The 26333-nt window shown below is 33.4% G+C and overlaps 1 protein-coding gene and 1 long non-coding RNA gene across 2 annotated transcripts in view; both read right to left on the reverse strand.

Annotated features, from left to right (window-relative positions):
* LOC145304070 (adhesion G protein-coupled receptor L3-like) overlaps positions 1-11656 on the reverse strand; it is a 31285-nt gene extending 19629 nt beyond the window's left edge. Inside the window, exons 1-6 of the mRNA XM_080145831.1 lie at positions 11595-11656; positions 10815-10901; positions 9473-9547; positions 4550-4612; positions 2710-2793; positions 400-447 (exon numbers count right to left, since the gene is read on the reverse strand). Of these exons, the coding sequence (XP_080001957.1) occupies positions 400-447; positions 2710-2793; positions 4550-4612; positions 9473-9547; positions 10815-10901; positions 11595-11634 (397 nt within the window). The 5' untranslated portion in view covers positions 11635-11656. The remainder of the gene's footprint in view (positions 1-399; positions 448-2709; positions 2794-4549; positions 4613-9472; positions 9548-10814; positions 10902-11594) is intronic.
* Positions 11657-22185: 10529 nt separating this feature from the next.
* LOC145304110 (uncharacterized) lies at positions 22186-24018 on the reverse strand. Its single transcript, XR_013873979.1, has 5 exons — positions 23970-24018; positions 23662-23726; positions 23173-23426; positions 22917-22976; positions 22186-22388 (listed from the first exon to the last, which is right to left on the reverse strand). It is a non-coding gene; the product is annotated as an uncharacterized LOC145304110 (long non-coding RNA).
* Positions 24019-26333: the final 2315 nt, after the last annotated feature.

Raw genomic sequence — 26333 nt, forward strand, 5'->3', positions numbered from 1 at the left:
ACCAAACACACATGCACTAACACACACACACATACGCACTAACACACACACACACATACAGGCACAAACACACACACACACATACAGGCACTACCACACACACACACACACACTTTGACATTATAGTTTGTTCAATGCATAAATTCACTCACAGACACATACTCTTAAGCAGGGCTTATAGTACTTGTCGATTTGTAACATAAACTTTTCATATCTTTTCTTTATTACATTTTACTGTTCTTTGCGTTGTTAATATTGTTGCTGTGCTACTAATGTATAATTAATATTATATAATTTATGTTACTAAAATAATAATTTGATTCGTTGAATCTAGCAGGGAAGTGATGTAATAAGAATTGTACAAAGTGGAATAGATTAGATTTATAAATAATAACTTACTTATATTGACTTTTCCAGCATTACAATACCAATAACCACGACAATCACCTGAATATAGATAGCAGGTTCTTAGCATTGGAACATAGATTTTTCTCATTATTTTGCATTATTCTATTATTTAAAATAATAGTAAGGTTTTTTCTCAGGCTACATTGAAAACCGATCAATATCCAGTGGATTAGAACCAGTTCACATCCATACAAAAAAAACTATAGCTAGCATTGTATTATAATTAGTTTTCTACCAAGGTAATAATTTAAATACAATCATGAGATTAAAACCAGTTTTTTAGCCTGTGACTTTAGCATCTCGTGTTAAAAAAAAGGGTTTTAATCTAATAATTGTACATATTATATCTGCGAAATGCTATTTATGATACAATGTGAGAAAATTTGTATGTACTACACTTTTGTCTACACTTGGATACAGAGAGCACCCTAGATACTTGGTGCACAGCCAATAGTTTGATATAAAAGAGACATGTCTGTATTATTGGTTATTTTACTAGCAAAAAATGAACTTTAAATTGTAATGTTTTATTAATCTATTGTTTTGTTTAGGTTTTAGCCAGAAATTTAATTTGAAAAAAATGTATTGATATTTTAGAAGGCTTTGTATTGGCAAATTAACAGATGGATATTCAGACAAATAATCAAGCATTTATAACACATTTTAACTTATTACAAACCATAGGACAATGTATTTTACTTTATGATATACTAGTAAATTTGCCCTAGGTACTGCATATATAGAGGACAGTGTGGGATAGGATTGTGTTTAAGTTAAAGAGTTAAGACTCTAAAGGGCTAGGTGTCACTTGGGTACTAGACCTCTCTCCACGCACCTTGGAACATACATACATTACTTAACCCTTTACAGTTGGGCCCCTTGCAGCACCTTAATCGGTCGGGGGTTAGGGGGGGGGGCGTTCAACGCCCTCCCCATATTATCTCAGTTATTTTTAGAGCTAGAGGGCTAAATTTTTTTGTGCAAGTCCCCTGTTTGATAATGAATTTCCGACCTTCTATAAGTCTTAGTCAATTTTCGCTTCCTTCACCCTTTTATTTAACAACCGTTGTTTTTAGGTCTTTTTTTACCTAAAAATTTCAAACGGCTGTAATTTTCTTATTTTTGAAGCTAGAAGAACAATTTTTTTCCAGAAAATGTTTATCTGTATGTAAATTTTACATTAGAAATATCAAAATATAAATTTCAGCGGCCGCAGCTGTACTTTGCAGCTGCCAGCCGCCGCAGTCAGCGGGAGGCAGGAAAACGGTGGCGGATCTTTCTGAAATTTTAAAACGTTATGTAGACATGTAAGAAAAGCTAAAGTTTAAAATTTGAAGTCTCTAAGTCAAAAATTGTGGCCACAGGAGCCTTTTAAAGATTTCTGGAGACCTGGAGGATCAGGACCTGCAGGATCATACCTGGAACCTGAAAGTGACTTGAACATCTGTATTTATTTTATTTAAGGATGTACTACTAGAGGATATTTTAGTATTTTGGTATGATAAAATGCTTTGTTTTAGTCAAAAAAATATTTTTACCTGGATGACCTTGCCAGGTTTGCTGGCATCCTGTGCCCGCCAGGATGGAGATATTCAAAAAATTCCAACTCTCAGTTATGTGTGATACCCATACTTAAAAAGTCACGCAGGACACCCCCCCCCCCCCCCCCGACCATTAAGGGTTAAGCATTGTGTTTCAGTTACTCTTACTCTTCTTTTAAAACATGGAGAATTTTTTTGATTGGGTTTGACTCCCTTAAAAGTTCAGACTATATACTTCTTCTTTGTATTATAGACAGATGTGCCCCCAGACTCAACAATATGCAAGAAAATTGCATAAATTAACCCTAAGATATACATACATGAGTTAAAAGCATAGATCATTAACAGATATTTATGCTATTCTTTGCTGGAAACAAATACAGAAAAACATAAAATAAAAGCTTTGCTCAACTCCGTCAGGAAATATACATTTACACATCAAAAAAATTCTATACAGCACAAGCAAATTGATGAATATGTTAGGGAGATCATTTGCTTTAGACAAAAATTATAGAGTAGCTTATGATCTAAAAAAGACAAATATTGTTTGTTTTATGCTAGTTGCTTTGCCCCTAGCCTCTTGAATAATGATTTGGAGGGAAAAAATATAACTAAACCAAGACATTTATAAAGCTTTACTGTGTAGCAATTACTGAGGTCTTAAACTTTACACAAAAAACCTACTACTTTATATATTGCCTAACAACAAGGAAAGAAACAGAAAGTTAAAGTTTAAACTAATAAGACTAAATTAACTCACATGGAAGGGGAAACTTATCAGAATATCCGTCTTGAAATGCTGTGCAGTTGGCATCTGTTGGGCGTTCATCTTGACAGGTATCATCTAAGTAAATAATAATTTGTATAGTTTGACTTTATTATTTTTTTAGAAAACAAGGATGACAACATCTTAAAAGCTGACAACATATTAAACAAACAAACATTAGGATATATAATGTAACAGTGTTTTTTTTTTAAATTGTATGCTCAAAAAATTATATTCTTATTTGCTATAAAATTTTAAAAATACAGAATGAATGAATTTAATGCTTCAATTTCTAAATATGACAATCTAGATGATTTACTAACAATTCATACTACAAGAATATCTATCATTTAATAAGGATTACAACAACCATAAAAGTAAAACTCTAAAATCAGGCAGTAAAACAAACAAACATCAACAACTTTCAGAACTTAAATAACGAAAATATTAATTCTTAAGTTTGAACTAAACTGAATATGAATTTGTTGTAAAATTGTTTAAATACATGATTCTGCTTAAAGACAAACTTATATTTTAAGCCTTGATTAAAAAAATGCTTTACTAACAAAACTATACTTTGATGTCCTAATATAAAAATTATAATAATTATAAAGTTAAAAAATAAAAAAAATATCAAGTTTTAATTGGATATACAGACTTTCTGGTAAAAATTATAGAGTTTATTTGCTTTCTTTATCATAATCTTTAAAAGGAATCATCAAGAAATGTATAGAACATTTCGAAAATGCCAAAATCAACTAAAAGAGCTGCCCAATATTGACAGACAGATGGGCGGACAGACCCTAATTATAGAAAGGCTTTGCTTTAAGAAATGGTATATCACAAGATCAAACATCATTATCATTAAATATATTATGATAAATATGTGCAGTATTCAAATACTCTGAAACGTTAAGCAAACAAACATTAACGCTTGTAGAGTGTAAGAATTAAAAAAGCAGAATATGTATAAATCTAAACAAAATTTTAAGTAAATTTGTTGCAAAACTGCATAAACACAGGATATTGTTTAATGAATTACTCACACTTTTAGGACTTGATTAAAGAAATGCTTCGCTTACAATATTGTAATCATATGAATAGGATAATATATACCTTAAAAAAAATTTCTAAAACTTTTAAAAAGCATAATATTTTTAATGAACTTTCTGGTAGTTATTATAGAGTTGCTAAGATTCCATTCTTGTACGTAACTTTTAAATCAAGCTAAGTTTGAAATTGATAAGTCAATTCTAATATGGGTAAAAATTTAGCATTTTAATCAAGAAAAACAAAATAATAGTATAATTATATTATAGTATAATTATATTAAAAAAAACTTTGTTTACTTTCTATAGCACTGGATAGGTTATGTTAGAATATTAGTTCATGTTGTGCATATTCACCAAATAATTATATTATTATTAAGATCATGCTCTGCCATATGAATACAAAATACAGGATAACAAATTTATGGAAATTTGTTTTACTTTTGAAAGAATAAGTACAAAGTACAATCTAACATTTTCAACACTACCCTCTTAGAATTGTATCTAACTTGATGCAAATTTATGCCAAATAAGAATTAGAAGATTAAATTCAGGGATCTTACGGGATAAGACAATGAATAATAAATATATGTAAACCCCTAATGATAATCAAGTAAAGTACCCCTTTTTTAGATTAAAAGGAGTAGTAAAAAAGTTTTAAAAATGCTATATGGTACTAACCAATCAAGATTTATTAAGGCTACAAAAGTTCTAATAAGAAAATACGTTTATTAAACTTTAGAGCCTAATGTCTCATCCTTCTCTGGTAAAAGTAAATATTTTACCTGTTTTACAGATATCCCAGGGAATGTCAGCTACATTCACACACCTTCCATATAGGTCCAACTCTAATCAACAAATAACATATTTAATACTTCACATGTAAACAATAACTAGGACATATAAAGCATTAAAAATGATTTATATTTATTATTGTCTTATGTTAGTATTTTTCAATGTACTGATATATAAACAAACTTGAGAATTAATTCAGACAAAAAAGCACAGTATTTATCACTATTTTCTTTGTTGTTGTATTGGCTGTTCTTTGTCCGTTTCTGGTCCGGGTTGTCATCCGAAGGATGGTGGGGGGGGGGGGCTTATGGTGGGGGCTCTGGAGGTGGGCGGAGGAGGGGAGGAAGACTAGTGAAACTTGGATGGGTGGAGAGGAAGGCAGCTACATGGGAGGGATTTTGCCAAAGGTCCATAGGAGTGAGATTTGTGGGATTATTTGGGCAGGAAAAGAGATGTTGGACAGTTTCTGGGGTGGGATGGGCAGTTGGGGGTAAGAGAAGCGTTGATGGAATGGAGGTAGCTTTGGAGTTTAGGACAATAGTTGGATCTTAATTGGGAGAGGATGGTTCTGTAGTGCCTGGGAAGTTGGGTCTCGGAAGGGTTGATGTCAGGGGGGGCGTGGTTGAGGACAGGATTTGGGGGGTAAGAATTTATGGCTTGGGTAACAGCAGAGGTGTGGAGTCTGGAGATTGTGGATTTGTAGTTTGTAGGAAGGAGGGTGTTGTCGGGTGAAAGAAAAGGTTGTAGGGTAGGAAGGAACATGGATTGAAGGGTGGATTTTTTGGATCTAGGGCCAGGGGGGGTTGTGACATTGTGGAAGGATGGATGGGAGGGACGGAGGGAGGAGGCCAGGTACTGGGAACATAAAAGGGAAAGGTGGTTCCGTACTGGTAGGATTTTGGTTTCTTGGTGGAGGTGGCTGATAGGAGATTTTTTAGTGGAACCAGTACAGATGCGGAGGGCTTGGTTTTGGAGGACTTGGAGTTTGTCAATGTTGTTTTTGCTGGAACCAAACAGGACAGGCATAGGTGGTGATGGGGCGGAGGAGGGTGTTGTAGGTGGTGAGGAGGGTCTCCTTCTGGTGGCCCCATTTGGTGCCAGCCAGACATTTGAGGATTCTAAGACGGGAGGAAATTTTTGAGGAAATGGTGGAGACATGGGAACTGAAATTGAAAAAGGTGTCAAAGGTAACTCCAAGGATTTTAGGGGTTTTCTCAAGGGGAAGGGTGGAGCCATTAATTTGGACTTGAGGATGGAGGTTGGATTGGTGTTTGCGGTCGGGAGTAAAGAGGGTGACAGTGGATTTGTTGGGGGCGATGGAGAGGCCGGTGGAGGAGGCCCAGTCAGCGATTGAGGAGAGGTGGGAGTTGATGGATTCAACTGACTGGGGGATGTCAGGAGAGGAGTGAAAGGAGTTAAGGTCGTCGGCATAGGAGGAGGTGAGGGCAGGGGGAATGTGGGGGGCATCTGCTATGTAGAAGTTGAAGAGGACAGGGGAGATAACAGAGCCTTGGGGGACACCAGTGTGGACGATTTTGGGAGAGGCATTGGTGTTTTGGTAGGAACAGAAAGCCATCCTGCCACGCAAGTAGCAGGACAGCCATCTGATGATGTTAGGATGAAGGTTGGAGGAGGAGATTTTTTGGAGAAGGAGGTGGATGGGGATGCAGTCAAATGCTTTGGAAAGGTCGATGGAGGCAACAGTTGTGCGGCTGGGAGGGAGGTTTTGATTGAAGCCATTGGCAATGGTGGTGGAAAGGTTGAGAAGGGAGGAGGTGGTGGAGTGGAGGGGTTTAAATCCGTGTTGTGAGGGGTGGGTGGTAAGGGATTGTTTTAGGTAGGGAAGGAGTAGGCGTTCAAGGACTTTTGCAGCAGGACAGAGGAGGGAGATTGGGCGGTAGACGGTGGAGAGGTCAGGGGGTTTACCAGGTTTGAGGAGGGCAATGATTTTGGATAGTTTCCAAATGGCAGGGATGTTAGCAGCGGAGATGGAGAGGTTGAAAAGTTTAGTGAGGTAGGAAATGCCATTTGGACCAAGGTGTTTGAGGTGAAGGATGTTAAGGTTGTCAGGGCCAAGTGCAGAGGAATTGGAGGAATTTTTAATTGCTTCAAGGACAAGGGCAGGGGTGAAAGGTTGGAAGTCTCTGTTAAGGTGGTTACGGCGGCGAATTTTGCGGATGATTTTTCTGGAGAAAGGGTTTGAAGTGTGGCGGGAGACAGAGGTGAATTGACTGGTGAAGGATTCAGCAATGTGGAGGTGGGAGGTGTGGACTTTGTTGTTGTTGAAGGAAATGGGTTGGTTGGAGGGAGGGGAGTTGTTTTTGCCAGAAAGGGATTTGAGGAGGGACCAGAATTTGGAAGGGTTTGTTCTATGGTCGGATTTAGAAAGGGTTTCTTGCCATTTTTTGTTGGAATGTTGGTTAACTATTGAGGAGATTTGGTCATTAAGGATTTGGATTTGAGGATCATGGGGGTTGGTTTCTCTTAAGGAGTCTCTTTGCTGGATGAGGGGTTTAGCAGACTGAGGGAGGGAGGGGTTTTGGTTTTTGATGAAGCCGACAGGGACAGTGTGTTTGGAGGCAGTTTGAAGGATTTGGCGAAAAGTGGCTTCACCTTGGGAGCAGGAGGAAGGGTCAGGAAGGTCTTCAAAGAGGGTTTCAGTTTCAAGGGTAAAGGTGTCCCAGTCTGCTTTATGGAAGTTGTGGAAGGTTTTAACAGGGCGGGGGGTTCTGGTGATTTCAGGGAGGGAGAGGAGAATGGGGAGGTGATCAGAGCGGAGGGTGGTGAGGGTGTGCCAGGAGAAATCAAGGGCAAGGTGGGCAGAGCATAGGGAAAGGTCAGGGGTCCCCGGATAGGTCCACTGCAGAAAAGCTTGCACCCTCGGACCTATTTTCTTTCAAAATATAGATAAGCGGACATGCTCTAATTGTTTAGTAACATGTTAAAAATGTTTAGGGAGAATTTGACATTTGTATTAGAGAAGGATAGGGGTTACATTTGAATAAGAAAAGCCTTTAGGGGCACTTGAGGAGGGTGGAGTTGAATCCAAAAACACATTTTTAAAAATTTAGATTTAGAAAAAAGAAAAAAAAAATTAAACTTTATGTTTATTTTGGTCTTAAATTTTTTTTTTATTTGTGTAGGGTGTATTTTTCTTTTGAGAGAGGGGGTAGCCTCCCCCAAAATAGTTATAAACCTTCCTGGGACTGAAAAGCTACCCTGTTAAAGAGAACTAAATTGGTTCAGGGGTTAGTGGTTGGTGCAGACAGACAAATACACAAACAAACAACTTTTTTGATATTTAAAATTTAAGCTAATAGGATAAATATATAATTTAAATATTTTGTAAGAACAGTAAAAAAAATCATTATATTTAAAATTATGTACATACTTTTTGGGTATTTTTATAGAGTGTAGGTTATTTATACAGAACTTATTATTATGCAATGTTTGAAATCAATAGGACTATACAACCAGGCTTAGGGTTACAGAATATTAGCTAGTTTACTCTCAGTAAATGCTCCATAAAGGGGTTAAATAAGTTGTAGATAAAGTATATAAAAATAATGAAAAATAGGATTTAATGACTATAATAAAAGCCCATTACATGAAACAAATCTACAAAAGTTTCACTTATTTAAGAGTTTGGGTATAGTCCCTGTTGTGGCAATGCCCCTTAAGGGGCAATTCTTTGTATTTTCACAGTAGCTTTTCTCCTATTTCTAGCTCCTACAGGGGGCTCTAACAATGTGGGGCCAATTGCCTAACCCAGCGGGGAAATCACCAAACACAATATAACCTAACCTAATCTAAAATCTAATAAAATATTAAAAGCCATTTTAAAAATATTACGAATCGCCCCTTAAGGGGCGTTGCCACAAAAGGAACTATTCCAAAGAGTTTAAATATAATTACAATATTAATTGTATTATAAGGACACATTCAACAAATAATCTCCGCCCTTCCCCCATATATACTATCTATCTAAGTCCCCCTCTCTCACACTCTTCGCTAGGTATAAAATAGTACATTTTATCACATCTCTCTATCTATCTATTGTATAATCAACAAATTATGTCAGGATTATAAGATTAGATGATTAATCAAGACAGCTACCTGTCCAAAATAACAGAGACCCTTTTATCTGCTAGCAAATTTTTTGTTGAACTATTGTAGGGACCCTGCCGTGTTTATATTTCCAAAGCTGTAAACTGATTACATTTCAAATACAAAATCGGGACCGTGTTTTATATATCTTATGTCCCCTCTATTCTTTTACTTTAGTGCTTAATCTATTAGTCATTAATTAACTTTTACTCATACTCACAGATTTTGTAAATATTAATTTAAGTGAAAATAAAAAAAGTTTACATGAGAACTTGAGAAGTCAATTACCCCTTCCCTCCCCCCCAGAAAGAAAATTACCCTACTTTCCCTCCCCTGCCATATCCTGATTTAGAAACCCTTATTATAGATTTAGACTCCCTATTTTAATCTATTACAGTAGAAGGGTATGATTATATAGAATCGTTTTTTAAGCCAAAAACAATATCAAAAATCATCTAATTAAAGTTACTCTCTGACACAATTTATCCCAAGTAAAATGCTATCAAATGGTGTTTTAGGGGAACATTAACCACCCTTATTTGTTTTTAATTAAACAAATTGGGGGACATTTTTTGTTTTAGGGGGTGAGGCTGAGGGTATCCCATCCTCACAGAAAATATTTCAAAACCACTGCAGGAACAGTAAGTTTCTTAAGATTAGAATAAATCAGATTAGCAGTTACCAAGATCTTGAACTTAAGACAAACAAACATATTTTCAAATAGTCATCATTCTACTTTTTTAATATATAAATATTAATAAAAACACAGTTCTATTAAAACACATATTTAAATGAAATAATATTACTGGGATAATTATCATTAAAGCAGCTGCCAGTATGAAGTTTTCCATCCTCACACCACCAGCGCTTCCGACAATCACCTTTTAAATACAAATTATAAATCATTTAATAGTTCAAATATTAGATCTTGAATGATTAAGACCCTAGTAATATTTTATTTAATTAATTAGGGCTCTTGAGGGATAGGACAAAGAATGCTAAATTGATTCCTATAATTATTAGTAAAACCAACCAATCAAATTTGAATCAAAAGTACCCAAAATCTTTAAGCCAATGAATAAGATAGCGTTTTTTCAAAACTTTGTGGAACAGTTTTATTTATAATCCAATGTCTCCTCCCTGAAAGATATTATAGTAAAATATTGTTAGATTGATGAAATGTCAGTCATGGCCACTATTTTAAATTTCATAATTTTCTAAGTTTGACATGGCACAAAAATACACCCTATTTGTAATGTGTGAGCTCTTTACTACCCCTGGACCAATATGGTTCTCCTTTACAATAAAGCTTTGCATAGGTCATTAAAAGTTTTAAATCCATTTTGGAGGAAATTCCTCCTTATTTTTTTTTCTTTTTCTTTTTAAAACTAAAATGAAAATTGAATGCTCCAAAAACACTCCTCCCCTCCTAAACAATTTTCCCTTAAGTGCTCCTAGAAGCGTCTAGTGGCGTGCCTTGATTAATGCATAGAATAATGTGTTATATACTGGGTGTACAACACATAGACACTGCATTTTCCAGTTTATGAGACAACTAGAAGGGAGATTAAGAATAAAGTCATAAAAGTTTTTATTCTTATAACAAAAAAAATTATGAAAATTATATTTTATAATCAAAAATAGATTGAAAACAGTTTCATTGATCTAAAAAAAGCTTTACTGTAAGAAGTTCATATTGGTCTGTAGTTTATTTTTGTAAACAAAGGCATACAGTCACACAGACAAACTAATATCAAGCCTTCCTTTCTCCTTTAAATCATAACTAGCGGCTTCGCCCCTAGCCTCTAGCGGCTTACCCCAAGAGGTTTGATCAACCTAATTTTTCGTATTTAGATTTAAAAAGAAAAAGTAAAAAAAAATTTTTTTTTTGAGGGGGGGGGGTATTTTTCATTTTTTGGGGGGGTTGGGGGTGTCCCACCCCCAAGAAAATAGCTTAAAACCATCACAGGACCAGTAGGTATATTCCCTGAAGAGTAGAACCCAATTGGTTCAGTGGTTACTGAGATCTTAAGCTTCAGACGGACAGACAGACGGACAGACAGACATCGTTCTACTTTGTATTATAGATATGTATATTTGAATGTATCTTAGCAAGTTTAACTTTTATAATTAATATATAACTCTTACATGGCCATCTGTTGAAGATTGTATAAACTCCATTATCTTCAACATTTTGGCAATTAGCATCCGTAGGAGCTTGGCAATACTCTGAACCTGAATTGTAAAAATTATAATCATATCATATCTTTCTGCAAGGACTTCCAATTAAGTAATGAGGATTGCTACTCTTGCCCCTCTAAAAAACAACTTAGTTTTAACAAGTCAGATATTTTTTTTACATTAATCTGAGGGGTTTAACCTCCACCCCCAATATTGTTTTACAAAACCCCTTGTTTATGTAAATTTGCTTCTCATATGCAATGGAAAAAAATAAAAAGCTGGTAAATTGATTTAAGAAATGCTTAAATTAAAAGTAGATTCTTTTTCATATAACTTTAATTTCCTTATTGATCAATGAAATTATTCATTTAAAATTTAGTATCTGAGGTGTATTTTTTTTTGTGTGTGAAATTTATCATGTTATGAAATTATGGTGAATGAAAATTATTATTCTGCAACACTAACACTAGACCTAGAAAATCTTATCTGCTACTATGATCTTTTTTTCACAAATATGAAATAGTTTCTCATGACAATGGAATAATCACTAATTGAAAATAAAATTTTAGAAAACATTCTCTGAAAAAATCTTTAAAAATTAGAGAAAGAAACATTTCATAAAACATGAAAAATTTCATCAGATTTTTAAAAAATATTTAGAAGTTGGTAGTAGAGGTGTTGCCATTCCCCCCCCCCCCCCACTAGTCAAACCAAAGCCCTTGGGCTTATAAAGGTTAAGACTTTTACCTGTTACAAAACTAATTAACAGGAATAGTAGGAAAACCATCTTGAATGGCTAAATAACTACTAACTAGAATGTTCTTAAATATTTTCTTTATCTCTTGTGCATGCTGTTTGTTATAATAATTTTATAACTTATCAAGGACGATAAATTATGTTAATACACTTATGTAAACACTAATAATCGTAAAAGTAAAGTTTAACAGTTATAAATCTATCTCAACCATAATATTTAAAATTAGTAACTACTGTTGCTTCATAATAAAATATATTCCAAAGAAAAATCTTCATTATCAATGGCCTTTCTTAGTGAAGCAAATCTAGCTTAGTCATTTTAAACATAAACATAAAAATGAACCAAATAGCATTTTAAAGAAATAAGATGTTAATAAATTATTATTATAAAAAATTATTAACAAAAAGATAAAATAAACTTTATCAAAGGGAAAAGGAACAGACTTACATCTAAATAATAAAAATGATGTTGGAGAAGTTGGGACAGATCTTAAATGTAAAAAAAGCTTTGCTCTTAAGAATAATCATTGTTTAAACAAATCATACAACAATTTCTGAAAAATTTAACAAGAACAACATCTTTCCATAAGTTTAATTCCAAAAATTACAGAGAAAGGGACAAAATAAAAATAAACTTTTAGTCAGGGGATATATGTTAAAACACCTATCTTCCAAAGCAGCCGAGTAAATTACAATATCTCCATAAAATTGAATTCTTTAAATTGCATGTATATCACAAGCAACATATAAATTAATTTATTTTTGATGGTTAATTTTGTATGGTAGGGCCCTGTAATCTGAAAGCCTATAAATATGTTTTTGAAAAACTTAAATTAAAAACTGGTTATTTTGTCAACTATCATAAATAGCAGCCAAGAAAAACTTATTCTTATTTTTGATTTGTTTAGACATACAGATATTTATGTATTAGAGTAGCTTCATAACCAGGTAGAATTATGTTTAATTAATGTAAGCATAAGATAAGAAAATTCTTGGAAACTAGAGTTATAAATTATCTTCATAAAATTTATTAGAATATTTTCATATTTTTATGTATAATGTAGCGCAGCTACTTCATAAACAGGGATTTTACACTTCTGGATATTTTGAACCAACCAATCAAAATTTAAAAAATACTCCCTAAACTTTTAAACAAATAATTGTGAGACCGAGTTCATAAAACCATTGCAATTTAGAGTCAATTGGCTTTTTTTTATATCTACAAGGATTTTATCAATGAATTAGAGAATGCATTCAAATGGGTTAAATTTGAGGACGGCTGAAAAGATGTTTGTGTCTTGTTAACTGTAGGACCCATATGGCTCTCCTTTGCAGTGAAGCTTCTTTAAGGTTAAACTTTTCACCGTTTTACTTTTTTCTTTCATCTACTCAAATGTTTATTTACTTTCTCTACCAGTTCTACAGTTTTCCACCCAACAATTTTGACAACCCTTTTAAACAAAAGTCTATGGCGGGGGGGTATATCATGCAATAAAAAGGATAATATTAATAGGTTATGGGGGTGACTAAACCCCCCTAGATGGCGATGACACTCTCCTTCCTTGGCTGTTGTTTGAGGGTGTGGGGGGTGGGGATCTGTATCAGGAGCATTTAGACCCTTATCAAGGGTACAGAGGGGTGAATATCTAGAGGTAATATCCAACCCCTTCTACACTTCATGCCTTTAACTTTATGTAAGGATAAGCTATGCTTGGTTTGTATGTTGTCATACTTGTTTAGATAATTCATAATTGTTTTTTTAATATATACACAATTTTTATAATGTTTTCTCCTCCACACTTAATATGAAAAATAACAAGGACAATGAAATACAACAGTAATCAATAAATTATTACTTGGATGCTGCACTAGATTTTCATGTACTCTAATAAAGTATATCCACAAATTCCATTAGTAGCGAAACTTATTATATAAACAAAAGTAAAATAAGAGATGGGAGGATGTAATTTCTTGTAAACCTAACCCCTTCAGGATTCCCTTATCCTTAGGGTTGCCTATACCTGTGGCGCCTTAACCTGCAGGGCTAACTAGAAACTAATATAACCTAACCTAACCAAACCTTAAATAATAAACAAACAATGAAAAACTACCGCAACCCTTTATTTTTAATTTTAAAAATTTAGATTGATGGTTTCACTGTTTAACTTAAAGTCTTGGGATGGTTTTAAGCTATTTTCTTTGCATTCCATATTTAGGAACGCAACCCCAAGACAGTTTATAAACAAGATAATCTGTGGGAAAGTGCCACCGAAAAGAAAAACTGAAAGTTAATTGAAGAAACAAAAATAAATTCCCAATAGTATATTATTAATATTATCCTCATTAACTTATAAAATTAGTTTTATAATCTTTAATTATACAAGTAAACAATTACACAATAAAATATTTTTTATCATTATACACTAGAAATTTTCTATAGATGTCATCATGTCAAGGTAAGTCCTGTTTATTCTTACTAGTGGCTGTGCCCCTAGAGGCCTATAGTGACATTTAAGGAGGGGGGGGGGGAGATTGAATTGACCTATCCCATTTTTTATTTCTGTTTTAAAAGTTTAAATACATTGTTTTTTTGGGGGGAGGGATAATTTCTTTCTAGGGGTGTTACCCTTGTCAAAAATTATTATAAACCTTCCCAGGACCTATGTGAAGCTATATTTGAAGGAGAACATTACGGTTCAGCAGTTTGGCAGATACTTTTGTACACACACACACACATATCCTGTTACTTTATTATCAGGATATAAAAGTAAAAGGAATTGTGTCTTTCTGTATGTTTGTGTAACTGTCTGTACAGAAGGAACTATAAACCAATATGGTTCTCTATTACAGTGTAATTTTTCATAAGTCCTTAGAAGGTTTACAACTACTTTGGGTTACCAATAACCTTCAATAGAAAAATAATTCAAATTTCAAATTCAAATTACCCCCAACCATCCAATTTTTTCGAAGTTTACAATTGTAAGTGTGGGTTGACCACACCTCCACCTCTCAAGGCCCACTAGAGCCCTCTAGGGGCGTAGCCGCTAGTATTTACTTAAGTAACTGGATAATTGTATCTTTGTCTCTATAATAGCCAATAATATCTCGTAAACAGCTGCCAATTATTTTACAATTTATAGGGAAGTATTTAATCCATCCAGGGAATATTTAACAGGGTTTGGAAATCTGTCTCCTAAAGGCAACGCTCCTCACTATTGTATATTTAAATTATATTTTCCCTGGACGTTTTCCGACAATTATACAGATGAATTACACAGTGTAGTTTATATACCTAAAAATCCTAATATTAAAGCTAGTAAGATAAAGAAAAATAAGGCAAACAAATTAAAAGAACAAATTATGCGGTATAATAAACTCAAAAACAACCCATGTGACGTCATAAAAATGAGGGAATATCCCTCTCTTTTTCAGGGGTTTTCTTTCCCACTTCTCCTCTCATCTCCCACATTTTCGTGACGTCACATGGCTGATTTTTGCGTCACTTTGTCCACATTAATACTTTTTATACTACAGGGTGTTTTATGAGAAATGTCTTTAAAAAAAACTTAATTATGGTTAGAAAAAAATAATTCAATAAAATGCGCTTTATACTAGGAAAGCCTGTTTTGGTACATTTATGTTTCAAATATTTAAAAAAAAGATTATTTCAATAAATTGATAATAGTTTTTTTCTTTGCTTAATGCTTATGTTTTTTTAAACAAGGATGATAACATCCATAAAAGTGAGGCCCTGAAACGGTAGGACAAACACACATTAACACTTGAAGAGTGTCAGAACTGAATAATCAATTTAAATGTATAAAAGTCAAAACAAAATTGTAAAGTTAAATTTGTTGAAAAACTGCTTTAATAAACGATTATGTTTAAGGACATACTCACATTTTTAGGACTTTATTTTATAGATGCTTTGCTTTTGTTGTCCTAGGAATCAGTACTCTGGTAACGATTAAAAAGTTGCTATGCTCTAAAAATTGTACCTAACTGTTATAAGAATCACCATGAAAAGTTTGAAATCGATAGGACAATTCTAACATGCCTAAATTAAAGACGGATAGAGAGAGAGAGAGTGTGTTTGTGTGAGAGAGAGAGAATGAGAGAGAGAGAGAGAGAGAGAGAGAGAGAGAGAGAGAGAGAGAGAGAGAGAGAGAGAGAGAGAGAGAGAAAGAGTGATATATAGAGAAAAGAGATAACAGAAAATCGAGAGATTTTAGGCTTCACATTTTTCTATCTTATGTATAATTTCAGTAAAATTAAGAATAAAAGCAACCAAAGAAGCTAAGTCAAATATATCAAACAATACAATGAAACAAACAATCATTTACATTTATTAGAAACTATAAAAAACTCATGTTACAAATAACATTTTGTACCAAATTCGGACTGAAAAAAAACCCAATTATTTTTACAATAAATATTTTGGCATTCTAATAAGGATTTTTGTGTAGTTGCCACGTTTTTTTTCAGATTGTAAGTAAGTGGTAATTTTACAAATATGTTAGATTCAATAGGACTATTCTACCAAACCCAAATCAACAATCAATTATGGAAGCTGGAGGGAGAAGCTTTATTTTTAAACAAGGATGATAACATCCCCCAAAAGTGGGGCGGCGTATTCTTTTAAAGTGCCTATTGACGGAGAGACTTTGGGGACTTATGATTGGTTGGTTTATTAAGTTAAGTGTCTATACATTTCAACCACTAATAGTTATCTACAGAATGGGTAATTTTGTGTATTAACATTGGGGATGTGCATCATTTATCAGCCATTGTCTTAGCACCTTTAAATTAATTTGCCGATTTTTAACTTTTTTTTGATTTTTGGAATAATTATTCCTAGGTTTATAAGGTACAATTTTTTAAACGATGCATCTTGATAATAAAATCCAAAAAATGTAAATACATCCTTTTTCTGTATCCTGCAATTATGCAACAAATTTATGTACAAGTTTTTATTAAGTTTAAACACTCTACAAGAGCTATTTTTAAATTTTCATTCTGATTTTAAAGCTTCGCTTTTATGGATGTTGACATCCTTGTTTTGATATTAAATGACCTTCCCTGCATATTTAATGTACAATTTTTCTTTTCTTCGTGTTTTGTAACGTAGTTCACGTTTTTTTGCCGGATGCATATTTTCATCAATGTTTTGTTTTATCCTCAACAGTAGAGGCTTCGCCCGTATAGGCCTCTAGGAACATTAAAAAAAGTTATGTGGAAGGGGGTGGGTAAGTTGAGATAGTACAGATGTAAATACAGATAACTACTTCCTCCTCCCCTTTTTCGATGACTTTTTTCGTCTGCTAGCAATTTGTTTTTTGCTTCTTGGCTGTGTTGATATTCCCGTTACGCTTGGTTGATTTTCAAAGACCCAATTGAGTGTTATTATACAGTTATTTAACCCTTTCTCTCTCTAATATTTTACTCTAATGTTGAGATTTATTTCCTTGCTTTCAAGTAGATTTTTTCTTTGGAGGGGGGGAGGGGTAATTACTGTCATGAAATTTAAGGTGTCATCCCCAAAAATAGCTAAAAACCATCCTAGGATTAGTAAGAAGCTTTAATCTAAAACAGAGCCATAACAAAATCGAAGTTTTAAATTCAAACAAACAAATAGTCACCCTATTACTTTTATACAGACTTCAACGTAACCTTCATCTCTGAATCACACACCAAATAGCCTAAAACCTGCTTATAACTATACCCACAATTCCCTAAACAGCGTGGATTGATCGATCCAGCAGTTTACAAGACTTTACTGGACATACACTCTAAAGTTCAATTAATATTTTAATGTCAAAATCTCAGTGTTTTGTATATTTTAATGAAACTGTACAAAAACGGACTCTGAATTTACCCGTCTCCAAAAAATTATTTGTGTAAAAAAGTCCAATATGCTGCATGCATAAAACTTGAACTTTAACGTGACCAGTTATTTGTAATAAATAATATTAATTAATTATAAAACGTAATTAAAAATGAATAAGCCAGGTTATGTAAAGATAACAAGAAATGTTTTAAACATTAATTGATATTTTATTATATGGATGTCGCACCAGATTTTCATATACTCTGATAAAGAAATGCTCATCTTGCTGCTGACTAAAATAATATTACCCACCATCAACCCCTTTACCCCATACCCTCTCCTCCTACTAGAAAAAACGAACTGACCAATAAATGAGGTCCACATTAACAAGCTAAATTGACGACAAATTTACCTAGTGGCTTCGCTCATATAGGCCTCTAGGAACACTTTAAAGAGGGTATGAGGAGGGGGGGTGGATAAGTTGAGATAACAAATCTATAGTATAGGTGTATGTACAGATAACTACTTCCCTCCCTTTTTTCAATGACCTTTTTTGTCTGCTAGCATATTCTGCTTCTTGACTGTGTTGATATTCTCGTTACCATTGCATTGGTTGATTTTAAGAAACATTTGAAATCAACCAATGTAAGTCGGCACAAGGTCATTGCAATAGGGAAATACAGTTATTTAACCCTTTCTCTCTCTACAAGTGTTTTATTCTAATGTTAATATTGATTCGCTTGCTTTCAAGTATATGATTTTTTTAGGGGGGGGGGGGTTATTTTCTCATATCACTCTCATGAAATCGATGGTATCCTCCCCAAACATAGTTAAAAACCATCCTGGGATCTATAAGAAGCTTCACTGTAAAACAGAGCAATATCAGAATAGAAGTTTTCAATGCAGATAAACAAAAAGTTACATTAATACTTTTATAAAAAACATTAACGTAACCTCCACCCGTCAGTCACACACCAAAAAGCCTAAAACCATCTAATGACCATACCCACATTTCCATAAACACCTTGGATTGATCGTTCCAGCAGTTTACAAGACTTTACTGGACATACACTCTAAAAGTTAAATCAATATATTAATATCAAAATCTCTGTGTTTTGTGCATTTTAATGAAACTGTACAAAAACGGACTCTGAATTTACCCATCATCAATAAATTATTCGTGTAAAAAAGGCCACATTATTACAATAAATATATAAAATACAAAGCAGAACAATGTATGTCCGTCTGTCTGTCTGAAGCTTAAGATCTTTAAAACCGCTGAACCGATCAGGTTCTACTCTTTAGAAATTTAGTATTTAGAAAAAAAATTAGAGGTAGGTGTGAAACCGCTAGTCCTATTATATAAAGTGGTAAGTTTTTTTTGTCTAAAGCAAAGGATCTCCATAACCGCTGAACCGATATGGTACTCCTTCACAGTGTATCGCGCTTGTCATGGTTCATTGGAAGGTTTATAACTATTTTAAGGAGTGTACCACCTGGCACCACCCTCCCATTAAAAAAAAATAACCTACTATATTTATTTGCTTAAAAACTATAATTGAAAATGAGGGGATGTCGACCCCCACTTCCGCTTCAAGTGCCCCTAGAGTCCTTTAGGGGCGTAGCCACTAATTTAGTTATAAAACGTAATTAGAAATTCTGATGAATAAGCATTGAAGCAAGGTTATGCAAAGATAACAAAAAAATGCTACGAGTTTAAAACTTGAACTTTAATGTGACCACGTTTATCTATAATACAAAGTAGAATGATGTCTGTCTGTCTGTCGTTCTGTCCGTCTGTCTGTCATTTTGTCCGTCTGTCTGTCTGTCTGAATCTTAAGATCTCAGTAACTACTAAAACAATTGGGCTCTACTCTTCAGGGAATATACCTACTGGGCCTGTGATGGTTTTAAGCTATTTTCTTTTTCCCCCTCTCACCTTAATACCTTCTAGGGGCGTAGCCGCTAGTTTGTAATAAATAATATTTATAAGTTATAAAACGTAGTTAGAAATCCCAGTGTATGTATATAAGATAAGAAAAAAGCACTGAAACAAGAATTGATATATTATTACATGGATATTGCACCATATATTTCATGTACTCTGAAAAGGCAATGCTCTCAGCTGGCTAAAATAATAATACCCCCCATCGACCCTCCTTTACCACATCCCCACCCCCTACTGGATGAGCGAACTGACTAATGAATCAAATCCATACCAGCAAGCTAAATTGACGAAAAATTTACCCCTGTCAATATATCCATGTATATTATATGTCCATTTAAACGTTAATTGAAAATGGAATGGAAATTTCCTAAGAAAAAGTATTCTGTTAAAATGTTTACTTATAATAAAAAGATAACAGAACTAAAAGTGTATATTTTAAGGTCATTTTAATTCTCAAACAAACATCCTATTAAAAAACGTATTCTTATTTTATTACTGCAGCTTAAAATTTTAAAGGATTTTGAACTGATTGAGTTCTTAATTTTAAGAAAACTTTAAATAGGTCAAATAAGTCAATCTAATCCCTACAATAAATTAGCAGGATGTTTGTCTGTCTCTTTGTTTGTTTATGTTTGTACTGAAGGATCTCGCTAACCGCTGCAACAATATGGTTTATCTTTACAGGGTAGCTTCCCATAGGTCCTGGAAAGGTTTATAACTATTTTGGGGGAGGGTACCACCAACCTCCCTAGAGAAATCGCCCCTAGAAAAAATAACCTCTCCCAAAATTTATTATTTATTTTTCTTTTCAAATCTAATAAACAATTGATCGTATTCACCCCTCCCCCCTTTTCTCAATTGCCCTATACGGCCCCTAGGGGCGTAGCTGCTGGAATAAACCTATATAATATTAAGGCCTTTTCCAGTATGGCTACCAAACCGATTAATATCTGCTGGATTAGAACCGATTCTAGGCCATACTGAAAAATCATGTATCATATCGAACTATAAACAGTTTTCTACGAATATTGAAATAAAAATCATGATATTGAAACCAGTTTTGTTAGACCAGGCCTTCATCCCCCGTAGGTTTAACAATACGGGTTTTGATTTATAACTTAATATCCGCGGACAGCTGTCTATAATAAGATATGATAAATAATTAACTATTAAAGCAAGCTTTTAAATGTAGGGAGGGAGGGGACATTGGACTGTTTATTGCACTAGTCCCCCCCAACGTCTTAAAATAACATTGTCCTATTCGTTGGCTTAACAACCTTGGGGACGAATTTTAATTGGTTGATTCATTTAGTTGAGTGTCCAAACGTTTTCACCAATAAGTGTAATCTACAATAGGGGAAATTTTGTGTATCATCATTGGAAATTGTTGGCCATTGTCTTATTCCTTTAGATCCCTGTTTAAAATGTCACTAATCTTAACATTTATTGATTAACTAAAATAAATCTAAATGGGTATTTTAGATTTAAAGAAAATGATAACAAAAAATAAAGTAATAAAAGAAAATGAAATGAAAAAAAAACGTCCCTTCTTCTTGTTAACAAGACCAAAAAGATCATAGATGCGAAGATTAATACAAATTATCAAAATAAAACTTTGAGGAAGAGAAATATCATGGTAAAAAATATTGTCAAAAACTTTATATTAAAAACAGCCTAGTGAATGTTGGTATTATGCAGGGAGAGAGTGGACAATGGGCTGTATATTAAAAACTTAAATTAGTCCCAAAAGTTTTATATTAATTTTCTTATTCCTTGACTTAACTACTTTTGAGACTTTTATTGGATTTTGATTTAAGTGTCTAAACGCTTCTACTACACATCATAATTTATTGAACGGGTAATTTTGTGTATCATCATTGGTGATGTATATCAATTTATCGGCCATTGTCTTTTCCCTTTATCACTGGGTAATTATGTCAGCCGCAACCACTTTTTAATACAACTATATAGTAGACATAAACTTTTGAAAAGATATGTCGATAAAATGCTGATATAGTTTTGACAGGGGAGAGACAGAAATAAATATAAAGAATAATAATGACAATAAGACAGAAAGTGAGATAAAATAACATAACAGGAATAAGGGAAATAAATCTAAAATAATATCTTTACTACAAAGCGATGCCCTCCAAATTTATGTACATCCCCAATGATAATACATAAAATAAGCCTTTATGTAGATTAAAATCATTGGTTGACACTTTTGAACATTCAGCTCAATGAATCAACTAATCAAAAGTCCCAAAGTTGTTAAGCCAATGAATTATAAAACTTTTGGGACTAGTGTAATAAAAAAATGCAAGAATATAATAAATCATAAGATTTTGCAAGGACATCAAATGAGAGGAGGGGGTATACGTTCCCAAAATGTTTTAACATTATACATTTTAATTAAACCCATCCCTCTATGCCAATATCATCCTTAGAAATTCTTTTAAAACCCGACAAAACAATTGTCTATAGCCCTTAGTTTTAACAAATCAGATGAATTTATTTAACAAAATGTGGGGCTAATCATCCCCCCCCCCCTAAAAAAAACGTTTCGTGGGGATATTCCCCCATTTGAACATTACCTCAGGACTAAAATTTTCGTGCGATATTTGTAACCCCCTCCCCCCCAAAAAAAATCTATATTATAAAAAAAACATTGAACGTCTTTCTTTGTCTTCATAAAGATATTACCAATCCTCAAAAAGAATCAGCAAAAAATGTAGAAAAAAAAACATTACAGACCCACAAACGAACAGACAGACCAATCTACACATAGTAGAGTAACAGAGCTACAATTACAACGAGGTATCAACAATTAATATTTATCAAATATTACAAATATTTAAAATCACAATAATTAAATTATTTTGGATGGTGGTGTGAGGGGCATGCACAGGAACGGCAGGGAGGAGGGGGGGGGGTATGGTGTTTTTAAATTCTTCTTTTGGGAGAGGTGTGGTGAAATCCTCTCTGGTAGCTGATTGGTAGCTGCCAATCACTTAAATAAATATATATTAGAAATAATATTAATAAAATTTAGTTTACAATGAAATTATTTTTAAAAGCCATGTTTTTTTTCTGCAATAAGGAACAGTTCGCCTGTCTGTCCCATACATCTCTTAATTTAGTCATTTAAGAATCATTCTATTGACTTCAAATTTTGAATAGTGTTTCCTATAATGATTAGATACAATTCAAAAGGAGTAGCATCATTAACAGAAACTTAAAATTTTATCTTACTTTCATGTTTATATTTTATAGTTTGTTTGAATGATGATTCTTAGGATAAGGTATAATGTCATTTGATTTTTAGATATTCGTTTTTATGTATGTTTATCCTTGCTATACTTACTTAGATATGCTTATTCAAAATATTATTCCTTAGTGTCCTAGGAATCATTGTTTCAAAACACTTTCTGGCAACAGTTGAAGAGGTATGTAATCCTATCTAACAGGAATCATCTTTTCAATGGACGTACGGACGACCTTAATTAAAGAAAAGCTTCGCTTTTAAAGACTCTATTACCTGTTCATTTTCTGTGTGTGTGTAGCGTATATTCTTTAAGGATAGGTAGTACAAATTATTCTGAAAAAAAATCAACATAAAAATTAAAGTATCATTATACATACACCAAATAGATTTGAATATTTAATTTGATAATGATTCTTATGGGGATAAGACACCATGTCATCATATGCTTTGTTGATCTCCGATTTTATGGATTTCATAACCTTGTTTATCTATTCCCCCATTTAATGCTGAATTTAAAAAACTTTTGTACCTGTTGTGCTGTATCCTCTAGATATTTTGGCTTATAGTCCACAACATGAATACGGTTTAGCCAAATAAATCTAAATAAGTTTGTGGGGGGGGGGGAGGGGCAGATAAAATATCGTCAATTCTACTTAGAGTTGTCCCCCAAGAGACAGCTGAAATCTTGTATAGGTTTCGTGATTTTCCTCTGAATTAATTTCATTGCTGATATAAGCTGATGACTGTATCCTCTAGATGGGTGGCCTATAGCCGCAAATTTTCCTGAAAAGAAAAGAAAAACTATGTTGCCATTATACATAAACTACATGAGTTATATGAATATCAGGGAGAGAGATGACAATGACAATTAACTGATTCTACAGGTCCTCCTTTATCCCAAGGTTTATAAGAAAGAATGGATTGGGGGTAAATCTATTTTTCATCTTTTATTCCATCCCTTGTTCCCTGAAAATTTGAAAAAATTAAGTAATATTCATTAATAAAAAGTTATAAATACCTTAATTGCAACTGTATCTTGCTGTATCCTCTAGTTGTGAAGCTTAAAGTCTATAAGTTCCTTGTCTTAAAAAAGAAAAAAACATTACATTGGAGTGCCAATATACATAAACTTTATTGTTATATAAATATCAGGGAGGAAGATGACAATGGCAGTTAATGTATTCTGTCAGTCCTAATGTTTATAGGCTACCCAAGAGAGAATTCTATAAATGATTTAGAAAAATTTTTTTTCATCTTTTACTCCATCCCTAGTTCCCTGAAGATTTTCAAAAAATTAATTATATTTTAATGAAAAGATGTAGATACCTTGCAACTTTAATGCGTGACCTTTCTGTGTGACAAAATGATAAAGACTAATAACAGCGTGATAAGCATTTATTATATATTCAAATATGTTACACTTAAACTGTAAAAATGTTAAGTTTTGCAATTACATTTTTTCTTACATGTTATGAACTACAACCTTTCAATAATAAAATAAGTGTTAAGTTGTTCTGTATTCTAAAAGATCTTGTAACGTATTTTTACAATCTTAAGGAAAGTCAGCAAATGGTTTAATGTATAATGGGGTAGAGGGTGCAAAGCCCCTAGAGGCTACGGGTTAAGCTGTTAGTGATCTAGGAAAGTAATATTATTATGACAATAAAATAGAATGTATTTCAATAAGAAGCGACAATGAGAAAACACCAAGTAATCATGTGGAATTGGTTCTACAGACTAATATGATAGTATTGTAACAAATTGAGAGGAGCTCGTAATTGTATTGTGAAATATATCAATTTTACAAACTCAAAACCAGGTTTGATTTAATAAAGAATGCGTTACTTAAAGAATGGATATAGAATATACATGGATATTATGACAGGAGAAAGATTGGCGTCAATTTTTGTTGCAATATCCCCTCACTTTTATTGGTCGGAGGGGAGGGGATTGGAAGATCATTATTTTGGCCCGCTAAAGAGTTCACCTAATTAAAGAACATGAAAATCTGGTGTAAGATCCAAGTAATCATAAATCCATTACTTAAAGTTAAACAAAGCATAAAAAAGCGAAGCTTATCAAATAAGACAGACAAGTTAAAAGTGTATTCAATATAGTATTTAGAATCCTAAACAAAAATTTATGCCCATTTGTTCCAGGAATCAGAACTAACTGTATGATGATTTTTTCAAATAATAATAGTTATCACATTTGCGTTGCTACCCTATGGATGTTGTTATCCTTGATTTGATATTATGTCCCATGAAATGTTTTATCTTTATCATGAAGGAAAAGCGTGATTATTATCCTTATACCAAAGTAACAGGATGTCTGTGTGTTTGTTTGTACCGAAGGATCTCGTTAACCGCTGAACCGATCGGGTTCTCCTCAACAGGGTAGCTTCTCATAGGTCCCAGGAAGGTTTATAACTATTTTGGGGGCGGATACCACCACCTTCCCAAGAGAAATAATAATAAATCAACATTGCTAGCTATTGTATAAGGAGACTCTTACGAAACATATCGTAGAAACAAAAACTAAACATTTAAAGTGCCACTAGAGGCTTCTAGGGGGCGTACCCGCTAGTAAAACTTCATTTTCATTAAGAAAAACAAATATTTTTCCAGTATGGCTTCTAAACTGATTAATATCCACTGGATTAGAACCGGTTCTGAACCCCAATGTATTAGAGACACTTTTCCACGAATAATGAAATGAGAATATCACAAAATTAATACTAGTTTAGTTAGCTCCTTCCTTCAGGAACTCTTGGCCAACAAAACTAAATATAAAGTGAAGAACACGCAGCTGTCTTACCCCCTTTACGTTCCTCCCCTCCTACAGGATGAGCGAACAGGCCAATAAATGAAGTCCATGTAAGCAATGACAATTTTTCCAAACCTTAAAGAAAATCAATTTAACTAATCATAGCAGACTTATATAGGTTCACGCTTTAGGTCATAGCCAGAAACCTGCCCTGGATTACTTTTATGTATATTGAGGAAAAATTAGTGCAACAGATCTTACAATATGGGAGGTTCATTTCATTAGCATATCTTGCTTCATATCTAATAATTGATATCTTTTTAACTATTGAACCAATCGGCTTTTCAATTTTCATAAAGCTTAACACAAGTCCAAGGATGGTTTCAGTCCATTTTTGATCTTCCATTTGAGGCTATTTTTTTCCCTCTGAATCTCGTTGAACTTATGCATCCGCTGAAAAAGTTTACAAACACATTTATCCTAAACAAAAAGAAAAGTAACAAGATTTGTGTGTGTGGGTCTCTGTGGTTCTGTGTGTGTGTGTGTGTGTGTGTGTGGGTCTCTGTGGGTCTGTGTGTGTGTGTGTGTGTGTGGGTCTCTGTGGGTCTGTGTGTGTGTGTGTGTATGTGTGTGTGTGGGTTGAGACGTGTTAACTTGCTACTCGAGTCTCACCAGAGTTAACAACCTCATTTATCTCTGAAAATGGAGTTAGAAAAAAAGGAAAACCCCTTAAATCCCCTTGTTAAACTATAAATCCCCTAACTAACTCCTAATAAAATACACCTTTCAAAAAATAATGTGCCTAATTTAATTCCCCTAAGTATTTTGAATTTGAAATATTAAAACTTAGTAATGGCAGACAAACATCCTGTTACTTTAGTGAAATGCAAATAAAGGCTTACAGCTTAAAAAACGAGTGAATAA

This window comes from Acartia tonsa, chromosome 13 (assembly GCF_053477335.1).
Source record: "Acartia tonsa isolate MP-2025a chromosome 13, ASM5347733v1, whole genome shotgun sequence".
NCBI lineage: Eukaryota > Metazoa > Arthropoda > Copepoda > Calanoida > Acartiidae > Acartia > Acartia tonsa.